General features: G+C 44.6%; 1 protein-coding gene across 1 annotated transcript in view; it reads left to right on the top strand.

Annotated features, from left to right (window-relative positions):
• Window positions 1–1,923: 1,923 nt before the first annotated feature.
• Window positions 1,924–21,094, top strand: part of C10H9orf152 (chromosome 10 C9orf152 homolog) — a 154,011-nt gene continuing 134,840 nt past the window's right edge. The window contains exon 1 of the mRNA XM_085632024.1: window positions 1,924–2,330. Within this exon, the coding sequence (XP_085488150.1) occupies window positions 2,105–2,330 (226 nt within the window). The 5' untranslated portion in view covers window positions 1,924–2,104. The remainder of the gene's footprint in view (window positions 2,331–21,094) is intronic.

Genomic DNA, 21,094 nt, shown 5'->3' with positions numbered 1-21,094 from the left:
GTGAAACTTTTAAAAAACACGTCTCTCAAAATACTCGTGAGTAACATCCTAGCCAATTTAAGTGAAAAAAGCTTGCTTCTTATGCGTATTCTGGTCTGGAGGCGTTCAGTGCCAGACACCGCACAGGGGCTCAGGTTTGGGGAGCTGTAATCCGCGGTTTAATTTCTGAACTCTAACAAATATCAGGCCCTGATATTGTAAGGGCTACGAAGTGACATCTGTGAAAATAGGCACTACATATAGACAGGGTCGGAATTGGAAAGGAACTAGGACCAGGCACTAAAATAAACAAGCGCGTGTCTGCCTTGTATAGTTGCAGCGCGTGGTGGGAGCGTGTGAGGCAGAGAGGAGACACCATACGCGTGCACATCGCCTGTTCGTGCGCGCACATGGTTTGTCTCCCTTTGCGCAACAAACCCACAACAATAGTCTTGTCAAGGCAAAAGCAGCGCAAGCGCTGTGTTCGCTGGGCAAGACCTAACAAAAGACTGCTTTATTGAAAAGCAATCACAAACATGGGGGTCTGCTGACCTCAGCAGGCCACCACCCCTGTGATGGCTGCAACTCCTAATGGGTCCCAAATGTCTACACTGTATACCTAGGAAAGCAAATGTTTCAGTTAGAGAAACAAGTGCTAGAACCTACCAGTGTTGGACTGGGATCAAAAATAGGTCTGGGCTCCCTACAAAACAGAGGCAAACATTTGCGGATTGTGCCTTTTCGCAAAACACTTCTTCGTGTTTTAAATATTATGAAAAGATGGAGGGGGGGTTTCTCTAGAAGAGGCATGTTTTCTTAACTTCACTAACTTAAAAACAATGCAAATGTTGCAAGGACTCTTTGTGCACAGATTAGTTCACCTAAATATAAGTGAGTCCATTTCTACTCAGGCCCCATTTCCCTGCTCAATCTGCATACATTATTGGGCTGGCCCAGCGAGAGACTGGAATGACACCTCCGCCCGTTGGAAAAAGGGAGGTAATAGAGGCCCATCTACCTCTGTCTGGAAAGGATGCTCAGGCTGCCACTGGGCTACTGGCGGCATCTGAACATCACAGCAGACACAGTGCACATCGGCCATTTCCGCTGCCCAACAAAGCGGTCCAGAGCTGCAACTCAGATACAGGCCCATCGTCCGAGTGCCTGCCTTACCAATCCGACCCTGGCAACTGTTCTTCTAGAGGCTATGTTTCTATTAGTGATGGCCTTCAAGACATTTTCTGTTGCTTTCTCAAAGCCTTCTAATCATCACCTTAGCACTTTGCCTGTGTGCCCACTTACATGTGCCAAATGTAAACCTTTTTGCCCACAGACACCTTTGGCAGCAGCCATGGTGGGCCTGGTTGTTTTCTCTGGCATACCGACTTGGAGTAGGAAGCTAAGGCAAGCAAGCACCCTCTGGGATACGGAAGGATCAGGAAATCTCAAAAGCACCCCCCATAGATTCATTCACCTGTTCATACATCAATGCTCTAACTTATCCACCAGTTTACCTACGCACTCACTCATCCATCCATGCAAATTCAACAACTTATTCCCTCTATCAACCATCCCTATATCCTCTGATCAAAGCGTTCATACATCTATACACTCTTAATTATCTATAAACCCAACTCATTCACCCATTCATTCATAGAATTGACAAAACCACACACCACAGAAATCAGCAAAACACTTTCACTGAAAAAGGCCAGACCTATCGACTTTCTCAGTGCTTGCTTTAGGTCACTGTAGCTTTTTGGGTTAATGTCAGCTTTGCAATGAAACGTGAAAACTGAAACGCACCCATTGTGTGTGTTCCTTCCCGCATTCAAGGCCGGTTTATATTTCGCAGCATTTACCTGGCGAAGAGTTGTGTGTTCAGCCCTATGTCAACAGCAGTCCCCGAATGGTACTTATCATTGTTTCTAAATTAGGAAGCTCGCGCCAGTCTGATACGGTTTGGAAGGAAGCCTGACGCTGCAAGCGAACAACCCCGCACCGACGGAACACCGAGAGACGTTCGGAGCAGGCAGTGTGTGCCCGGTGGGAAAACTTACTTCGCTCACATTGTTCCTGAATGTTCTAAACTTTATTTGCACTTCGTAAACAACCGCGGGCGGAGATGGTGTCTTGCTGCTGTCTGCCTCTGAGTGCCTTGTGGGAGCAGATGGTGAAAGCCTGCAAGTGCATGGGACACGTTCTGTCGGTGAGTCACTCTCCGACGGCAGAGCCCGCTGCTGACAACACCAGGAAGCTGAGCACCATGGATATAACCCAGCTTGAAGAGGAGTACCTCTGCATAAAACAAAAACAAAAGCTGCAGCCGCACATCATCGTGTATAAAACAGGTAGGCTGTGGGGAGCGTGAAAAGGCGGCGACTCGGCGCTGTGCAAGGGGCGCGCGCACAGCTTTGAAGCGAGGGAGAGACCATTGTGCAGCGCTGAGCTGGGGATCTCACTGTAGCTCCTGTAATAGCAACGCTGAGAAAGAAGCAGGGGGTTTTCTTCCTGAAACGCTACAGAAAAAGACCTATTTTATTATTAATATTTGAGGAGCACGGATCTCTTTGGAGGGAACAGAACAGGCGATGCCAGCGTGAAACAGCAAGGAAAAGACAAAATGTTGTTTTATTTAGTTTACTATTATGTATACCTTTGTAATAATGAAGTTTAAAAGCCATTTATTAACAGGTACGTTGTACTTAAAACACTGAGCAGCCTTGAAATTCCCAGCTTGAAACTCGTGCCTCTACGCAGGCTATTTCCAGGGAATGTGATTTTTTCTTACATATATATATATATATACACACACACACACACACTCTACAACTTTATGTATTAGAACTTTTTGTATTACATGCCGAAATGTAGAATCGTCTATAGTCTACTTTAATCATGTTTTTTTAAAAATCTGTTACTGTCACTGTATAGGCACGTGGCTTAAAAATAAATCCTGTAAGCATAATTGGATTTACCGTAGTATACGAAAAAAACTCAAGCCTCTTGTAAGTTGCTGCACATAGTTTTTAGGAAGAGCCTACTAGACAGTGCATGTGCTGTCTATTGTGAGGCACATTGTTGCTTAACGAGAACATAGAAGGGTTTGGAGCCCATCATTGCGTACTATTGGTTGACTTTCCTTGTCACTTCCATTTGCTTGCTCCTTATTGGTGTCTCAGCTTGTCAAAGTAATGTGTTTCCCTCCCATGGAGCATTGCCCCTTTACAACCTCTTTGATTGGCTAGCATTACTGCTTCCACTGATTTATTTTCAAGCACTACTTTTTCCTTTTGTGTGAAGCACTCTACAAGAGTATGTGTGTTTTCAAACTGTCTCCCTCATGTAAGTCCCACCACCTGTTTTCCATGTTGCTCTCTGTTGCCTGGCTGCTTTTTTCGACCCTCCTCCTTCTTGCTCTTGCCCAACTGCATTTTCCCATTGCTTTCCTCCATTCGCACCCTCTGTCTTGCTTTCCCCCAACTCCTGTGTTGCTTTTGGTCCCGCCCTCCCTCTATTGCCTTTGCATGCTTTACAGCCCTACACCCGTTGCTTTCTCATACCATCCCATGTAGCTTTGGCCTGACTCCTACCTTCCCCCATGTTGCTCTGCCGTTCTCACTCCAACACTCCCCCATGTTGCTTTACCATTCCCCTCCCCTCATCCTCCCTCTTGCTGCTTCCGCTGCCCTATCCCACTTACAAAAATGCGTTTGCCAATTTGATTTGATTTTTAGTTCCTGATCCAACTCAGATTAGTAACTACAAAGAAAAAAGCATGTGTCATTTTGCACCAGCATGCAGGTGCCTACAAAATGACACAGGCAGCCGTGACAAAGGCTTTTTTTTCTTTTTACTTTAGCAATGCTGCACATAATCCTGCTGAATAAACGTATTCTATTTGAAACCCCTCTCTTGATCCATAGAGCGCTACATCATTCTGGGCCTGGCTATTTGTCCTCCAGGATTTCCCGCTATAACTCTAAGAGAAACCTGTGCTTCTCAAATAGCTATCTGGCCACAGTTCCAAGGGTCTGTCTCTCTGAAGCTGGAGAGTGGTCCTCCATCCTCCTGGGACTCGGTAAGTTGGACTCTGTGGGTTGGACAAGCTCCCCTTAGAATTTCACCAAAAGGAGGATGACAGGTCTTTCAGGAAAAATCTTAAAACCTGGCTTTTTGCTGAGGTGCCTATAACACTTTTCTCATCATTCCCTTACACACCACATAGCACCGGGACACTCTTTTGAGTAGTTGCGTGCTTAACAAAGCCCTATTCATTCATTCATTTGTTCTCTTTCACGAGTCAGTGCTTATAGTCCCTTATTGACTAGAGGGCAAGGTGAACCTGTGCTTTAAGGACAAACTGCTATTTATCCTATGTAGCATGTCCCTCTCTCCAGGTCACTGTGAAGTGAAACTCCTTCCAAGGCCAAGTTGCTAGCTGGCATGGGCATGAGAGTGTTGGGGAATCTTATGGTCATGGAGTCTCCTTCTGGGAAACAAATGACCCTCATATACCTTCCTCTTCCAAGGCTTTTCAGATAGTTTGAGTTTTTCACTCTGGAGCCGTAAGAGAGACCTCTGTCCTTGAACAGTTCTTCAGAGCACATGACTTCAAAACAAAGATGCTTTATCAGTCTTCATTTTCTTCATAAACAGTGTCGTTTCACTAGCCTTGGTGTAGAATTTCATATATTCACTGCAAAGACTGCTTGTTAGTTATGAGCCAAAGGTATGTGCAGCCCAGACCCTGGCACTATTGTAGGGAATATGACCACAAAGCTATGTGGGAGAGAGTAAAAACACAATAGATCTAGAAAGCAATCCCTAAAGATCAAATATTTCTAACACTTATAGTTTGGTTATAAAAATCTAGCCTAAGCACATGTGCATAAATATTACAATTAGTATTCAATAAATAATAGCATACTCTGTGTTGGGTGCAAAAATGCAAAGATATTACATTTATGTGAACTGTTTGTTCAGTGCCACAGTTTTTTCAGTACTGTAGCAAAAGTTCAAGATCAGTGTCTCCTACAGTAACGGGTGACCATCACAGCGCGCACCAGCTTGCGGCATATGAATTAATCATTTATAAAGCATGGCCTTAGTTGGTGTATCACCCACTCAACCGTAAATTGAACAAAAGTTATTTTAAATGTTGGCGTAAGGCAGAGACATCTGTCTTTTTGGGAGAGACGTCACAGCCTTGATGAAGTCTTTGACTGAGTTCCTACACTGCCTGCATATATGGACCCATAAGGATAAACCCATTTTCCGTAAAGGTATACTTGGTTTACCTCTGCTAACATGGCTTGAGCAGTAAGCAAACCTTCAGAAAAAGACATGAGGTGTGTAACATAACTCACTCTGCAAACAACCATACAGCGAAAGAAAAAAGGAAGGTAGAGAGCCATGGTGATTTATATTAAAAATAAGCAAAATATAGCAACTATGTGATGATAACTAATAAAGGTATTTTTGGAATAAGAATTCTCTAACCATCTTCCTAGCAGGGAAAGATATCAAAAGTGTCAAAGTCAATAGTAGAGAGCTACAGCTGATGAAAAATATTCACCAGAGCTCTCAGTGCCTAAAAGTGTTCAGAGAGGATGATGAGCTTGGGTTGAAGTCGATTTCTTTGGTTGGTTGCTAATCCTCTATGTTGGCTTTACAAGGATAGTTCAGTACTTCTTAGATAACATTTTCTAAATCTACAGGTCTAGTTCAAACAAATTCAGACGCATGCAAACAACCACAAGATTCAACATTGGTTTCATGTCCTCTAGTCCTCCATTTAAGCAATCAAAAGATTTTTCCAGTGGATTGCTATATCCTCCATCCATTCAGGTGTAAGCACTTCGAGGCTCAGAAGAACTGCTCCTGAGCAGGATGCAAACCAAGGCAGACCATCAACTCTGCTGTAGTTTAGAATTAACTCAGATAAATGTTGTCTGCAATCCTGGTTCCAAGCCCTGCCATACATAGATTCAGATAAAGATCAGTCAGTACACGACTGCTTGTATTTTATTTGGCACGCATGTGAAGCCAGGCAGTAAGAAATAGGTGATGTTCTACTCTACATTTATAGTGAAAGTATATAGCACCAAATATTTGATATCCTGTGTGTCAGCATAAGGGCCCACAAGAGTGTGATGTAAGTCTCATTTTGACAGAACAGTGCCAGAACTGAAAATCACACAATGTTAGCAGGTCGTCTTGTGGTTGTGATGTGGTCATCAGAATTCAAAGACGGTAAAAAGCAAACCTGTCGAGAAAAAAAACAAAATTCTGTAGGAACACCATTACACTGCGTGTTCACAGCTCTAAACTCCCCATCTCTCTTGTTCATAGAAGTCTGCTACTCAGTTCTCTAGCTTCTCAGAGACCATGACTCTCAACTATCCTGGCCCCCACCTCCCTCTCTCTGCTTCAGGGCTCTTAGGATGGATAGTTCTTTATCTCCCTGATGCGTACTTATACAGATCCTACCTTAGCTCCATGTTTGGATGCTTTAGAAGTTACCCTTTTACCCACACACACATTCCACCTTCCATACCCCAGAGCTTGTCAGTCTTCACTACATGTCCAGCTCACCACCTCCACTTCCACAGCTTTCCGCACCAGGCAACCATCTTTTACTTGTAACAGCATAACTAGCAATATGCCTAGTCTTCCATTTTACCCAATCCCTACAGTGACACAAGGATCCCATTGTCAGAGCCCTTTATGATGTGTTGCCCCTAGTGCCCAAATGTTCTGCTCTCAAGTTTGGCAGCCAATCCACCTTTCATTTCCTTATCCTTCTTTTCCTTTTCTTCTCCGACTACTCATGTTCCCTTGCTGCCAAGTGATATTCCTTTGTCCTCCATTTCACCAATGAGGAACACTACCAATACTTGTTATTTTAGGAACTTTACATTTCCTAGACTACATGCTTTGCACATTATAGTTGAATCTTATTTTTGCTAGTGATTTTTTGTTTAAGATTGTTAACAAAAAACCTATTAGCTCGTGTGAGAAAGAATAGATTTAAACCACATTCTATTTGGGTTTACATATGCTGGAGGTCTTGGGTGGCTTTGTTTTCTCAAGCACTACATTTCTTTCATCAAGTCACCCACCCAACCAAATAATTTAAATCAAATGGACTAACACAGTCTCATTAAGATGTATCAAAGGCAGTTTTCGAACTTAGCCATAATAACAATTTGAAATGACAGTGGAATTCCCTAAAAATTATCAAGATAACAATACGAGTTAAGAGCTCATGAGCTGAAAACCTCGCAAGTCTGAATCGGCATTTCATCTTTCTGAGGTGGATAAATGAGCATTATTAAATAATAATAACATTTCTTACTATCAACATTCCAAAATAGCAAATCTGTGGAAGTAAGTAGAACATGAATAGAAGTTATTGTTAAAGACATATGCCAGAGCACTCTTTTCGTTTTCAGAATTTCTATTTATGTATTGTCTGTGAGCACATTTTCCGTATCAGACGTAAACACAATTCAAAAATAAAACTGAATACAAAATTTCTCTAACTACATAGCATATAAAATGCATCCTTGCAGATTAAACATCTCAATATTACCTAGTAAAATATAAAACAAGCATTAGAAAAGCAATAGGTCTCGCATGTTTTTTTAGTTGGAGCTTTTGGCATAGCTCAACAGACAGAAATTGCCACTTTGCAGGTACCAAACAGAGCATTGCTCCGTGAAATAGCCTGAAAACCTAAAACGATGTTGATAGCCTACAAAAAAAAAAAAAAAAGGCAGATCAGGATGACCAGGAGGAACCGCAGACGTATTGGGATGGCCAGCGCAAGCAAACAATGAGTGAAATTGCCTGGGCGTGACCCAAGCATGCAAAGGCGGGAGAATCAGACCCAATGCACCAATAAAAGCCCAGTATTTGTAAATGGCATAACAACAAACAAATGGCAATTCATGGGCATGCCAAAAGCCGATGGAGGCTATAACAACAGGTCTTGCAGACAGCGCATGCGTGCTGCCTAGGCTCAACCTAAAAGAATGAAGAAGAGAAGGAGGGTTATTTTCTAAACTCTGGGCCGGATTCACAAAAGGACTTACAACTTGAAAAGTTATGAGTACTGAGTCTCCGCACTTGGGATGGAGTGTCCACACACGTGGCGGAATTTCTGCACTCGGGGCAGAATTTTTGCACTGAGCACTTTAGTGCGAAGATTCCCCCCCAAGTAGGGAAATTCTACCACAAGTGTGGAGACTCTACACGAGTGCAGAGACTCCACCCCGAATGTGGACTCTGCACTTTACGAGTCGTGAATCCTTCTATAAGTCATCCCCTCAGACTACATTCCGATGAAAAAATGGCTCTAAATTATTGTGAACGCTTTATTTGGAATCATGTAGGTAGATACCCTAGGGAAAAGTGTTCCTCCCTTTGTACCATATGATTAATCAAATTAAACATGTTTGGATTTAATTGATAGCTGAATATTTCATTTTTGGGTGATTATTGCATAATTACCAATAAAGTTCAATACGAGTCATAACTAGCTTACCAACCTCCAAATTCCATTTAGCATTACAAAAATCAGCAACAATTGATTCAAAACGTTTTGACGAGCCATATTCTCTCACAACTAAACTGTAAATGAACTAGTTCACATCAAATTGATAAATCACAAGATCATACCCCAAAGATGTATATTTTGTGAATGGTACAAATTAATTAATATTGTGTTCTAAAAAATACATGCACTGCTTTACATGTGCAAAGATAGACATTGGGGGTAATCGAAAAAAGGTGCCCAAGACAGATGTATAATGAAAATCTTAAGATTATATAAGGTAAATCTTTTAAACGCCTCAATTGGAACCCAACCTTTTTAAATTACGGTGAAAGGGTGCTTTTTTATATGTTAAGCTAGCCATGCAATGTTTTTTCCCCCCAAAATGTGATAAATGTGGATAGTTATGATTTTAAAAGTAGAATTTATAGTACGGTTCTGAACTTTGGCCTACTAGAAAGCCTACTTTGTTTTTTCTTAAATTCTTTTAATTGATTCTGATTTGTTACAGGGTACATTGTGACCTAAATCCTACTTATATCACACCATATATTGTCTAAGCGATACACCTTCATTGTACCCACAACACCCAGTAGGACGCCAACTGGCCACCTCCCCAGTCCTGGGACTAATTGGTAAATGCATTAGGTTTTGCCTATGTGATTAATAATATTTTTTTGGCGGAAAGTTTTAAGTTGAGGAGCAGTTGTGCAATATAAATTAAAGAAACTCTGTAAAATTCTTATGACTTCTGTTTTTTAGAAATGCAATATACTGTGCAGTATCTGGTGGTTATATAAAGCGATCATGTACCTTTGGGTGATGTTGTCAAAGCCATATTTATACACTGTCTGGAATATAAAGGGGATTGGATGGTGATGCGAAGTTCTGAATACCATCGCACCACATTGAGAGGATTGTAGCACTGGCCTAGAAATCAAAAGAAAAGCAGCCTGTCAATATGTCCTTGCAGACAGGTGAAGATAGGGTAAATTTATTTGTGCGGTGCCTGATATACCTTAGCATTTTCAAAGACAAACAGTTAAATAAGGTTAAAAAACAGCTTAGTGTGGTAGTAAGGTGTTACTCAAAGTATGGTGTGCTCAGGAAAACCTAAACGCAGATTCTCTACATCAGATGTGGTGCCATTTTTGGCCACTGCTGTGCAGGCGAAACCTAAAAAGGAGCAGTGGAAGGAAATATTAATGGGTCCATGCTCCAGAGGTGGGACAAACACGAGAAGGAGGAGGAAATGCACAGCTAACAAATAAGATGCAAATAAATGAGAATGATAATGAAGCCTACCAATCAGTGGGAAGGAATGGGCGGGCCCTAAGCCCACTGTAAAATAACAACATGTCTTTCGACAGCAGACAGGCGAGGCTAAAGTGACTACAAAGGTGAGACAATGGAAAGACTTTGGTAAAAAAGGGAGGCAAACTAGATGAGGAGAGGGGTGAAGAACTCAACTGAGGCGGTTTTAGATGGGTGAGAGGTTAGGTGTAGACAAGAAAGCGGTGAGAGGGTTGCATACAGGAAGGGAAGAGATGTCTATAGACAGAAAAAAGTAAAGGGTTAAAGACAGGAGAGAGTGAAAAGATACAGACAGAGGGGCCGAAGACTCCTGAGGGTAACGAGGTGCGGGGTCCGCTGAGGAGACAAATGGCCACATGAGATGGGACAGGAGAGAAAGCTGCAGTAACAAGAGCACTGAGGCTTGGAGTGAGTAAGAGACTGAATATGGTGAGAGGACTGCAGGCAAGAGAGGTTTGCACCTCTCCTGACTTCAATATGTCCTGCAGACAGGAGAGGGACAGAGTCCCCAAGTCAGGAGAAGATGCATAGACTGTAGAAAGGGAAAGACGAGAGGTCTGCAGACAGGGAAAAGTGAGAGAGGGCTTCCGCAATCAAAGGGTGCCAGTGCTGCAGAGGAATAGGAGTGCCGCAGACAGGAGTGGGTGAGGGGGCTGTCTAAGTGAAAGGGTGAAAGCACTGCAGACAAGGTAGGAGTGATACAACTGAGAGACTAATCAACCAAAGCATTACAGTACTACACATCAATCAAACAGGATAAAACTCTTTTTGGGAACGGTTAAATCGAGAAGCGAGCAGCCATGCAGTAATGTATTTGTGCAGGAGCATGCATTAGAAAGACGCTCACCAAGCTATGGAAATGCAGAGTTCAAAGAATGCCGACCAAAGAACGACAACAAGTGAAACCAAATAGCAGCACAGAGTGGAACAAGCTGCAAGGCAAATAAGCCTGTCAAAACACTCAGCATATACTCACTGGCATTTATGTTGTTGCACAGTCTGTTTTCATTTTAAAACAAGCGCCAGCCTCTGAAGTGGCTTTAGCACTAGAATGGGCACCTGCTTCGGCCCCCGAGAGGACTTGTGGATGTGCGTTGCCCCGGGTGGACTGATACGTGCTGTTGCGATAGGAGCATGCAGCTCCTGGTTTCATGAAGGCTTTTAATTCTAGTGCATCCATGGGGAACAAACATGAAGTGCCGTGCAGCCGAGGTGCACACTGGAGAGCACAAGCACTGTGCAAGCAAGCGCTTTAAAAAAAAGACTCCCAAAGCAAATGAACACAGTCCTTTGTTGATGGGAAACCGATAAGCGAAACACAGGAAATAGAACACCTACAACCAATAGAAACGAGAAAAAGTAAAGTGACAAGTAAATGGACCGAAAAGAAGTGAAGGTGGGATGTAAGTTCCTTTAAAGATAGATTTAATACAATAGACTTCACAAGGACAGTGCAAGCAGTGTGCAGGCAAAACCTAACAAGCATTTGCAATGCAATAGGTCTCGCATTTAACAAGTTTGAGCTATTGACAATGTAAATGACAATGCTTTTTATTTATGTTTTAAAAGCCAAAACATAAATAAAAGGCAGTCATTTGCAACGCTAATAGCTTAAACTTTTGAAAACGTGAGACCTATTGCATTGCAAATGCTTGTTGGTAACTGCCAGCAATAGAAAAAAAACGGTGCATTACATTATATTTGTGTTCATGCCAGTGCACTCAATGTAAATCAACTTTGTTCTGCCCATTTGTATGGCGCATGCAAAGACTTCAGGGGCGCGCAGGATCTGCCCCCCCAGCGACTTGAGACCCTCACGGGTGAGTAGCGCGCTTTATAAACCCCTGATTGATTGAGTGATAAGAAGTTTATGCAGGTGACTGGAGATGGCTGTGGTGAGCTCTGAATGTGCTCTGGAGCCTCTAGAAGTGGTAAGTCTGAAACCACATCTTCGGCCTGAACCCTCTGAGCTACCTTATGCTTAAGGGACTTGTGAAAATGAGCTATTCCACTTGGTTTCGGATGATCATGCCTCAGAATAAGAGTGTGACTGAGGCACAGCTGTCACATGGGTCAGTCCTCAGATTGATTGTGATTTTTCAGCATATACCATGGTGTTTAGTCAAGTGGCCAGAAGTCGCAGTGTGTGGTGCTATAACAGTGTAAAAGTACAAATGTCTGTCCCCGAAGCTGGATCCGTGGTCGATTCGGATCACTAGTTCTATAACGGGTGCACTTTCCCTGGTTGACCCAATCTTCAGTAAAGACCTCCATACATTGAAGGGGAGGGGCATGCTGTGTGCAGGGCCCTGTCTCCACTCTGCTGTACACACCATATCTGCTGTGGGTAATGATCCTTCCACTTTTGGCCCGGAGGCGAAGGATTATATCCGGGATGGAATTGCTGCAAACGAAACCTAATTTAGAGCTGCTCTATGTTCTGATCGGCCAGGTTTTTCAGGGTATGCCATGTCATCTGTCTTAAAATGAGACAACACATAACACACTGAAAAGAGAGAAAGTGCATTCACATTAGATTTAGTCACCGGCTTGGATCCCTCCAGCCTCCGGCGACCGCACCTTTAATCAATCATGCATGAATTAATAGGCACTGGCAGGCTCCAAACATATTTTGCATGCAGAGCACGTTCTCTGCCTGCACGGGAGAGGTTGACTGACTCTGCTGTCTCTGTTAGCAGCTACACAGTGCAGCATGATTATTTTAGACGTACTCGCCTCTCTGGTGGCTGGATGCCCGCTGCGCATCAAGTTTGCTCGGGCCGGCTCAGCTGCACAGAGTCAGTAGAAGGCAGGTGTCCCGGTGCTTTGTGGGACTGTGAACAAACCACTGTGACCGACGCAGTGAGTCCAGGTGTTGTGACATACTTTGCCACATCTGTAGGCTCTACTGGCATGAATAGAGTCTCACAAATGGAGAGGGAAGGGGGTCTGTAAAATCATTACCTTTTGCTCCACCTTCCTCAGTTCTCTCTGATGTGGACTCAAGCTTGATATGTAGGAGGGCAGATCAGGCTGGACTGGGCTTAGTGACTGCCCTGTTCATCAAAAGATGGAGTCCGGCACTCACCCAGGTCACCGTTGCACAGGAGTGACTCACCACTGCCAGTGAATTGCGGCCCTATACAGTCACTGTGACTGGTTGCCAGGGCTTGACTGTCCACATCATGATCCTTTCCATTACCAAAAGATTAAAAGCAACAGTCATCCCAGTAATAGAGCCGAGGACTGCTGGAGACCTGTCCCGTGACAACCCATGGGGTACAAGTATAGAGCAGCATCCTGGAGAATGCCAAAATGGGGCAGTCATTCAGATCATCACCCACCTGCCTGGCTTCCTTCAGTATTAATCCACGCCAGGAGTCCAAGGCAACGTTCTGTTCATTCAGTCGCCTCCTCTGGACCAGTGGGTGCCGAGGGCATCAGTGCGAGCCAGGCTCCCGGTGTGTGAGTGCCAGCACAAATTTGTCCCAACATTTTAAAATCTGAAAGCTTTCGGACATCCAAGTCAAATGTTTGACATTCCTCAGCAGTGACTAATGCAGGGTACATAGGGAGACACCTGAGCCTCCCTCTACGCAGAGACTTACCCAGGCACCCCCTAGGATGTGTACAGAAGGAAGACGGACACACAGGATGGCTCGCACTCGTGAGAAGCATGTACCCGCACCACACGCCCGCATTCAAGCACGCAATACCCTCCACGTCGGATACGTCCCTCTTCTAGCTCGGGCCACACTCGCACATTTCAGAAATGTTTGCACTCCCTACCTTCTTCCACCGGTTGTACTTTTGTTCCTGTAACCATGGTTACACACTTAACGCAAAGGAAGTAAAACTACTTACTGAATTAGTCAGCTCATTGTTACAAGCCAAGAGGGGCAGAACTGGGCCAGGCTGTGACACATCCCATCGAAAGCTTTTTTCCATTAGGTTCCACCAGAACTGCATCTTATTCGCACCGTACATTGTGAAACGGGTGCGTCCGCAGCAAACCGAATGAGATGACGTGCGTGCACATCTCCTGTCCTGGCGTGCACATCTCCTGTCCTGAAAATGCCGAAAGAGATGTGGTACGCCGCGCGTATAGTTGCAGCGCGCAGTTAAACTCAAAGCTAAATCAAGCACGCAAATCTACAGAAAAAAGATGTTTATATGCTTGAGCTCTGAAATGTATGTGTCTGCCTTGTATAGGTGCAGTGCGCAGTGAACTGAAAGCTAAATCAAGCGCGCGGTGGGAGCGTGTGAAAGCTAACATCGCTAGAGAGGAGACGACATGCGCGTGCACATCCCCTGTCCAGGAGCGCACATGTCCTGTCCCCCTTCGCCCACCAAACCGACAACAATAGTCTCGCCAAGGCGTGTAGCGCATGCGCTGCGTCGCTAGGTGAGACCTAAGAATCAATAAAAGGTACAAGGAAGCAGTAGTCCAATGTCAGATCAGTATGGTACTGGAGAGTGAAACGGAACTGAGGATATTCTAGAGATTGTGGATAGTAGATCACCCAGTGCACATTCACCACAGACTAGTCTAGCTGGGTGAGGTGCCTGTAATGTAATACTACTGGGTGGTTGTCAACTACAGTCAGCTTCCTGGGGTTAGTCAAAAAGTTGGTGGACTCTCAGATGGGGTGGTGCGATGCAGGAGTATTCAGTTTGAGAGAAATAATAAATTATTGGCGAACATCATGCTGTGAATTTTCATTCTGTCTGTGATGGGTTATGCGTCACCCCATTTCTAAGAACTGCTATAGTTTGCTTAATCAGAGGGTGGTTGGTGAGGTGTCTTTCAGTTCCTTTCTTTTAACCATGTTTTGGTCTAAAACTGCTATTTCAAATGTATATCCCATTTTATTGTACTTTTCACTTGCATTCATTTGGTGAAGTAAACAATGTTAAATCACCAAACTATTTCTGCCACTCTAAAATTATTGTTAGTTGAATTTAAGTGTCAAATACTATGATTGACAAGACACACTTCTGGCATAAATTGTCTGTCTTTTAATGCTTAAACAACTGAGCTGAAGTTTTATATTCACTATATCCTCCGCCCTCTCATTCTTCATCCCTAATACAACTCGTCTTCTATCTTTGCTGTTAATTCTCAAGCTATTCCAGTCACACCCCCACCTTGAGAAACCGTTTTCCCCCTATAGAAGACATTGTCCTGTGAATCTCCTCACAACCGATATTTCCAACAAAATCTCCCTTGATCCTAAATTCTCTTCTCCATTAGATTGAGGGCTAATTAACACTAGATCTGTGATTCTAATTGTGCCAACATTCATTGCACTGCATTCTCAGTATTCTTTTCCTAATTAAAAACTGTCTCAACCAATTCTCTCAACTCCTTACAGAATTTCTCGTCCCACCAAACTATGGCCCTCATTACAATGGTGGCTGGTTGGATCGTCGACCTCCTTCGTATCGGGCAGGTGACTGTCTGACAATGAATCGACGGTCCCACCCGGCCTATTACGATCGTGCCTTTTTCTACGGCGGCTTTTGCAGCACAAGCCGCAGTAGAAAAAGGCACTTGTGAACATCCATGCACCGTGTGCCAAGTACCATATGGTGCCTAGCACACAGTGCATGGATGTGTGGGGGTCACTACATGTGCTCCCCATGCCACTTAGCAGAGGCCCAAGGGGGACGGGGTCCTTGCTTGGGTCCCCATAGTCTGTTTCCGTCTGCGTTTTCATGGCAGTAGGACCGCCATGAAAAGGCAATCTGAAAAGGACATCCTAATCTCTACGACAGTGCCTGCGCAGACACCACCTCCATTGTATTCTGACCGCCACTCCAATTGGGTCTTGGATATTGGAGGCGGCGTTCTTTTCCCCGACCTCTATGCTCCGACTGCCAGTATTGTAATCCGGCAGTCGGGCCAATGGCCTGGAAGTCGGGCGAATCGCCACCAACGGCCTGTCGGTGGCAGTCTGCCCGCCATCGTAATGAGACTTGTTGCTATTTAACTCACTGCTGTGAAAACCCACTCTTTATTAAATGACCATATCAAACTAAACACCTAGAACCTTCTCCCATTTGACACCATGTTTTTGGGGGACTTTAATACCTGATGGAACAAATTTGTTGATCGATTCCTATCATCTTGAACTGGTCTGACCTCTTCCTTAATCCTTTGTCTTAGGTTCCTGTACCATTACTATTCACACTCAAACCAAATGAGAGCAGGCATGATGTCATGACTACTAGAAATAAATAATCTTTACCTTTGTCCTTCCACCTGTCTCTTGTAAATGTTAACCTTTTCTTTCAATGTGAGATCAAAAAGGACTAGCCTATTTGTGAATTTACATAGACTCAAGACTGTAAGGCAGGGTACAAACCATTTTGTTTGTTCATGAAGCCCTCACCCACCAACCTAGTTGGTGGCATGCTTCATCATCGGGCCCACCCAGTGACACCGAGTGTGTCCCGGGTGTGCTTCGATGCCTGGGTACAGCGGAGCAGGTATGTATCTGAGTGTGCAGTGTAGTGACATGAAGGTGACGATTTAAAAGCTATGCAGAGATCCCAGTACCCGAGGGTAAATTATATTTTAATAACTGGGTCACTGCTAGCATTAAAAAAGGCTGTTGGATGTTATAGGGATGTTAATTAGGGTTTCCTACATCCAGGTGTGGTCTACATGTTTCAGCCAGGCCTTTATGATTAAAACTGGCTTTCCTCAGGACCAAAGTGTGTAGGTGCAAATTACTTAGATTTAAGTGATTGTGTAATTTTGAGAAATGTGTAGCACTCGCTAAGGTGCTTTACATGTGAGAGGGAGATTCCCTTTAGAGCATTACTGGACATACAACAAGTATGACAGGACACACATACAGGGGAGAGTCTCAGTATGGTTACATATTCACAAGACAGATTGATTGCCGATATCTATTGTGCTGTGTAGACGATAAATAAGCAGCAAATGGTGTAGCCATATTGGTGGTATGGCTAAGGTGAGAGTTATCAAATGTACACGAAGTTTTGTGGTGGGCTAAGCATCGTAAGCGCATCAACACACACAAAAACGGTGGAAAGTGCATGAAAGGAAGATTATCCTCACGTTGGCTTGTTGCCAAACATGCCCCATGGAGTAGTCCGGCAGAGGAATGGACCCTGGGAAGATAAAGGGTGCTTAGGGGGTTAGGGACCTGTGGAAAAAGAGCTTACCCGGCTTGTAGCTGAAGCGCTTGGTTTACTCACGATACTTTCGGTCAGTGTCTGTGTTGAGCCTCCAGTCGTCTCTGCGGCCTCCGTTGGGCTGTCCTCGTCCGTGTTTGTGCTTTAAATGCAGGCTGCATCATTCTGAACACCTGTGCGGAGAAGGACAGAGAAGACAGACTGTGCGAGGACACGCTGAGTCATGGCTGTACAGCACATGGGCGGGAGAGCAGTGTATCCTGTTGTGAGCATGCCCAGAAGAGTATCCTGCTGCGAGCATGCCCATGTGCGGGGGAGTAGTGTGCTCTGCTGTGAGCATGTGCGGTGCCGAATGTCGGCGCCTGCGCATTGGGATGGCTGGGTGAGCTGTACCCAGTGTACACAGATTAGTGTACAGTTGTAAAACAAAAGAGCGCTAACTGGGGAAAGAGAGAACTTAAAGAGCGCTGTGGGGTGCCAGGTGTGTTATAACTGGCCAATACAACAGAGGGACATTTAACACGGAGGGGAATCAAGAATAAGAAATTCATGTTTTTAGTGAGCTCCAGGGTATGGAGTCATTCAGGCCCAGGCCTGGTTGCTGCGTGTAGAGGCGATAGATCCATCTCTGTTCTTTGGTATGAAGGATCCGGTCATTGTCTGTTTGGTGAATGTCAAATTGTTCAATGACAGTCCAGGACATTTCATTGGGGGTGTGGTGTGCACTGAGGTAGTGATCTATCAGTCTGCTGATGTTTTTGTCACACTTGATCATTCTTCTGTGTTCAACCACTCTGGTCCTGATTTTGCGGGTCGTCATGCCCACGTAACGGAGCCCACAGGGGCATGTTATGAGGTACACAAGGTTACTGGAGTTGCAGTTGGTGTGTTGGTGTTGTGTCCAGATTTTGCCAGGTTCAAGGTTGAGAGTTTTCGTTGGTTTGGTGAGATGGCACACACTGCTGTTGTTGCATGGATATTGTCCAGTGACTTTGGGAAGGCCCCAACAGTTAATGACTGTGTTGTCCATAGATTTGGGACTGGCACATGGTCTTGATGACACTAGTTTGTCTTTAAGGTTGTTGGCACGTTTGAATGCAAAGCGCGGGATCTCCCATTTTCTGGTGCCTGAATTGATTATCTTCCAGAGTTTGCGGATGATGCTGGAAACTTGATTTGACGCTGTATTATAGGTGGTCACACAGGTCATAGGTGGTGGATCTTGGTCTTTTGTTACTGTTTCCAATAGTGATTCTCTGTTTATATTGCGTACCCTTTTGCTGGTTTTAGCAATAATGGCATTGGGATATCCACGTTCCTGTAGTTTGTGTGATAAGGTGCGGGATTGTCTTTTGTAGTCTCTAGGTGGCTGCAGTTTTTGTGGATCCGCAGGAATTGCCCAAATGGTAGATTTTCCCTTAATGGTCTGGGGTGGAAGCTGTCAAATCGCAACAGTGAGTTCCTAGCTGTTGGTTTGTAGTAGGTGGTGGTGCGCAGAGTACCTTGTTCTGCTCGAATGTTAAGATTCAGGAAGGCCAGCTCGGTGGCACTGGAGGTGCACGTGAATCGTAGGTAAGGGTCACGCTCATTAAGCCAAGTGAGAAAGACGTTTAGTACATCCTGTGTTCCTTCCCAAATCAGGAAGATGTCATCTATATATCTGTGCCAAGTCTTTAAATTTTTTGAGTATGGGTTGGTCATTGACATGACGTGTTCCTGCTCGAAATGGTGAGCATACAGTCCTGCCACACTAGGAGCAAAAACACTGCCCATCGAGGTTCCGTTAGTTTGCAGGTAGTAAGTGCCATCATACTCGAAGTAGTTTTCCTTGAGGGCAGGGCTGCACAGTCAAGGATGAATTGCCGTGGTGTATGGTACATCCAGGGGTTTTGCATCAGTACATCTTGTAGGACTTGCACGGTGGCATCTTGTGGGAGACTGGTGTACAGGCTTTCCATGTCCAGTCCCACCAGTAGTTGGGTGGTTTGATCGAAATTCATTTTCAGTGATGATGTTCAGGAGGTGTTTAGTATCTTTGATGTAGGTAGGGGTTCCTTGTACCAGTGGGTTCAGGAAGTGGTCACAGTACCTAGATAGCGGTTTCAGAAGAGAGTTGATCCCTGAGACTATAGGTCTTCCTGGGGGTGGTATGGTGCCCTTGTGTACTTTGGGTACAATAAAAAAGTAAGGTACTTTCGCATTCTTGGTACACAGGTATTCCGCCTCTTGGGTTGAGATATGTTCAGCGTCACTGGCTGTTTTAACCATGGTGTGTATGGTGATTTGCTGTTCGGCGGTGGGGTCTTTTTCCAGGCGTTTGTAATTACGTGTGTCGCTAAGGAGTCTGCGACATTCTTGATCGTAGTCGGTTTTATCCATAAGGACGATCCCACCCCCCTTGTCAGCTGGTTTGATGACATGGTGGGGTTACTTTGTAGGCGTTGTATGGTGTCACGGTCTGTCTTTGATAGGTTGTTGTATGTTCCTTTAAGGTTCAGTTTCTCTATGTCAGTGTCGACTGCTTGTTCGAAGGTAGAGATTTCTATGGGTACACTGGTAGGAGGTGGCACAAAAGTGGATTTTAACCTAAGGCCTGTTTCATTGGGATTGGTATTGGTGGTAGTTTCTTCTGGTGTTACTTTTTCAAAGAAGGCCTTAAGTTTGAGCTTTCTAAAAAACTCAGCTAGTTCGACATGGAGCTTGAATTTGTCCAGTCGTGTGGTAGGGACAAACGATAGGCCTTTACTAAGGACCGCTGTTTCGCGTCACATGCCATTCCGAGTAGTACACCCGGATACCAGCACCTGACGCAGCTTTCCAGGTGTGTGACAGGGAATGTTTGGGAAAAGGAATCAAATTATAATGTACGCTTAGGAAGAGATGTAAACCTCTGCTCATAACTTTACGTTTTTCCTCCTGAATAGCCTTAATGTGTTTTTACAGAGGATCTGTATTTATTTGAGAAGGCCAAAGACAGGATGGCGACAGAGACAGAGAGTTGCCAGGCAGTGAGAAAGATTAATCAGAGAGGAAGGGCGTGGCAATGGAGCTGAAGAGATGAGGAGTTGGTGGGCGGAAGAGGGTGAGAGGACTGAAAACAGGAGAGTAAGTGAAGACAGCAGACAGGCGAGGCTAAAGCGACTACAAAGGCGAGACAGTGGAAGGACTTTGGTAAAAAAAGGGAGGCAAACTAGATGAGGAGAGGGGTGAAGAACTCAACTGAGGCGGTTTTAGATGGGTGAGAGGTTAGGTGTAGACAAGAAAGCGGTGAGAGCGTTGCATACAGGAAAGGAAGAGATGGCTATAGACAGAAAAAAGTAAAGGGTTAAAGACAGGAGAGAGTGAAAAGATACAGACAGAGGGGCAGAAGACTCCTGAGGGTAACGAGATGTGGGGTCCGCTGTGGAGACAAATGGCCACAAGAGATGGGACAGGAGAGAAAGCTGCAGTAACAGAGGCTTGGAGTGAGTAAGAGACTGGATATGGTGAGAGGACTGCAGGCAAGAGAGGTTTGCACCTCTCCTGACTTCAGTATGTCCTGCAGACAGGAGAGGGACAGAGTCCCCAAGTCAGGAGAAGATGCATAGACTGTAGACAGGGAAAGACGAGAGGACTGCAGACAGAGAAAATTGAGAGAGGGCTGCCGCAATCAAAGGGTGCAAATGCTGCAGAGAAATAGGAGTGCCGCAGACAGGAGTGGGTGAGGGGGCTGTCGAAGTGAAAGGGTGAAAGCACTGCTGACAAGGTAGGATTGATACAACTGAGAGACTAATCAACCAAAGAATTACAGTACTACACAGCAATCAAACAGGATAAAACTCTTTTTGGGAACGGTTAAATCTAGAAGCGAGCAGCCATGCAGTAATGTATTTGTGCAGGAGCATGCATTAGAAAGACGCTCACCAAGCTATGGAAATGCAGAGTTCAAAGAATGCCGACTAAAGAACGTCAACAAGTGAAATCAAATAACAGCAGAGAGTGGAACAAGCTGCAAGGCAAATAAGCCTCAAAACACTCAGCATATACTCACTGGCATATATGTTGTTGCACAGTCTGTTTTCATTTTAAAACAAG

Source organism: Triturus cristatus, chromosome 10 (genome assembly GCF_964204655.1).
Source record: "Triturus cristatus chromosome 10, aTriCri1.1, whole genome shotgun sequence".
Lineage (NCBI taxonomy): Eukaryota > Metazoa > Chordata > Amphibia > Caudata > Salamandridae > Triturus > Triturus cristatus.
This window is presented reverse-complemented; position numbering and strand designations above follow the sequence as displayed.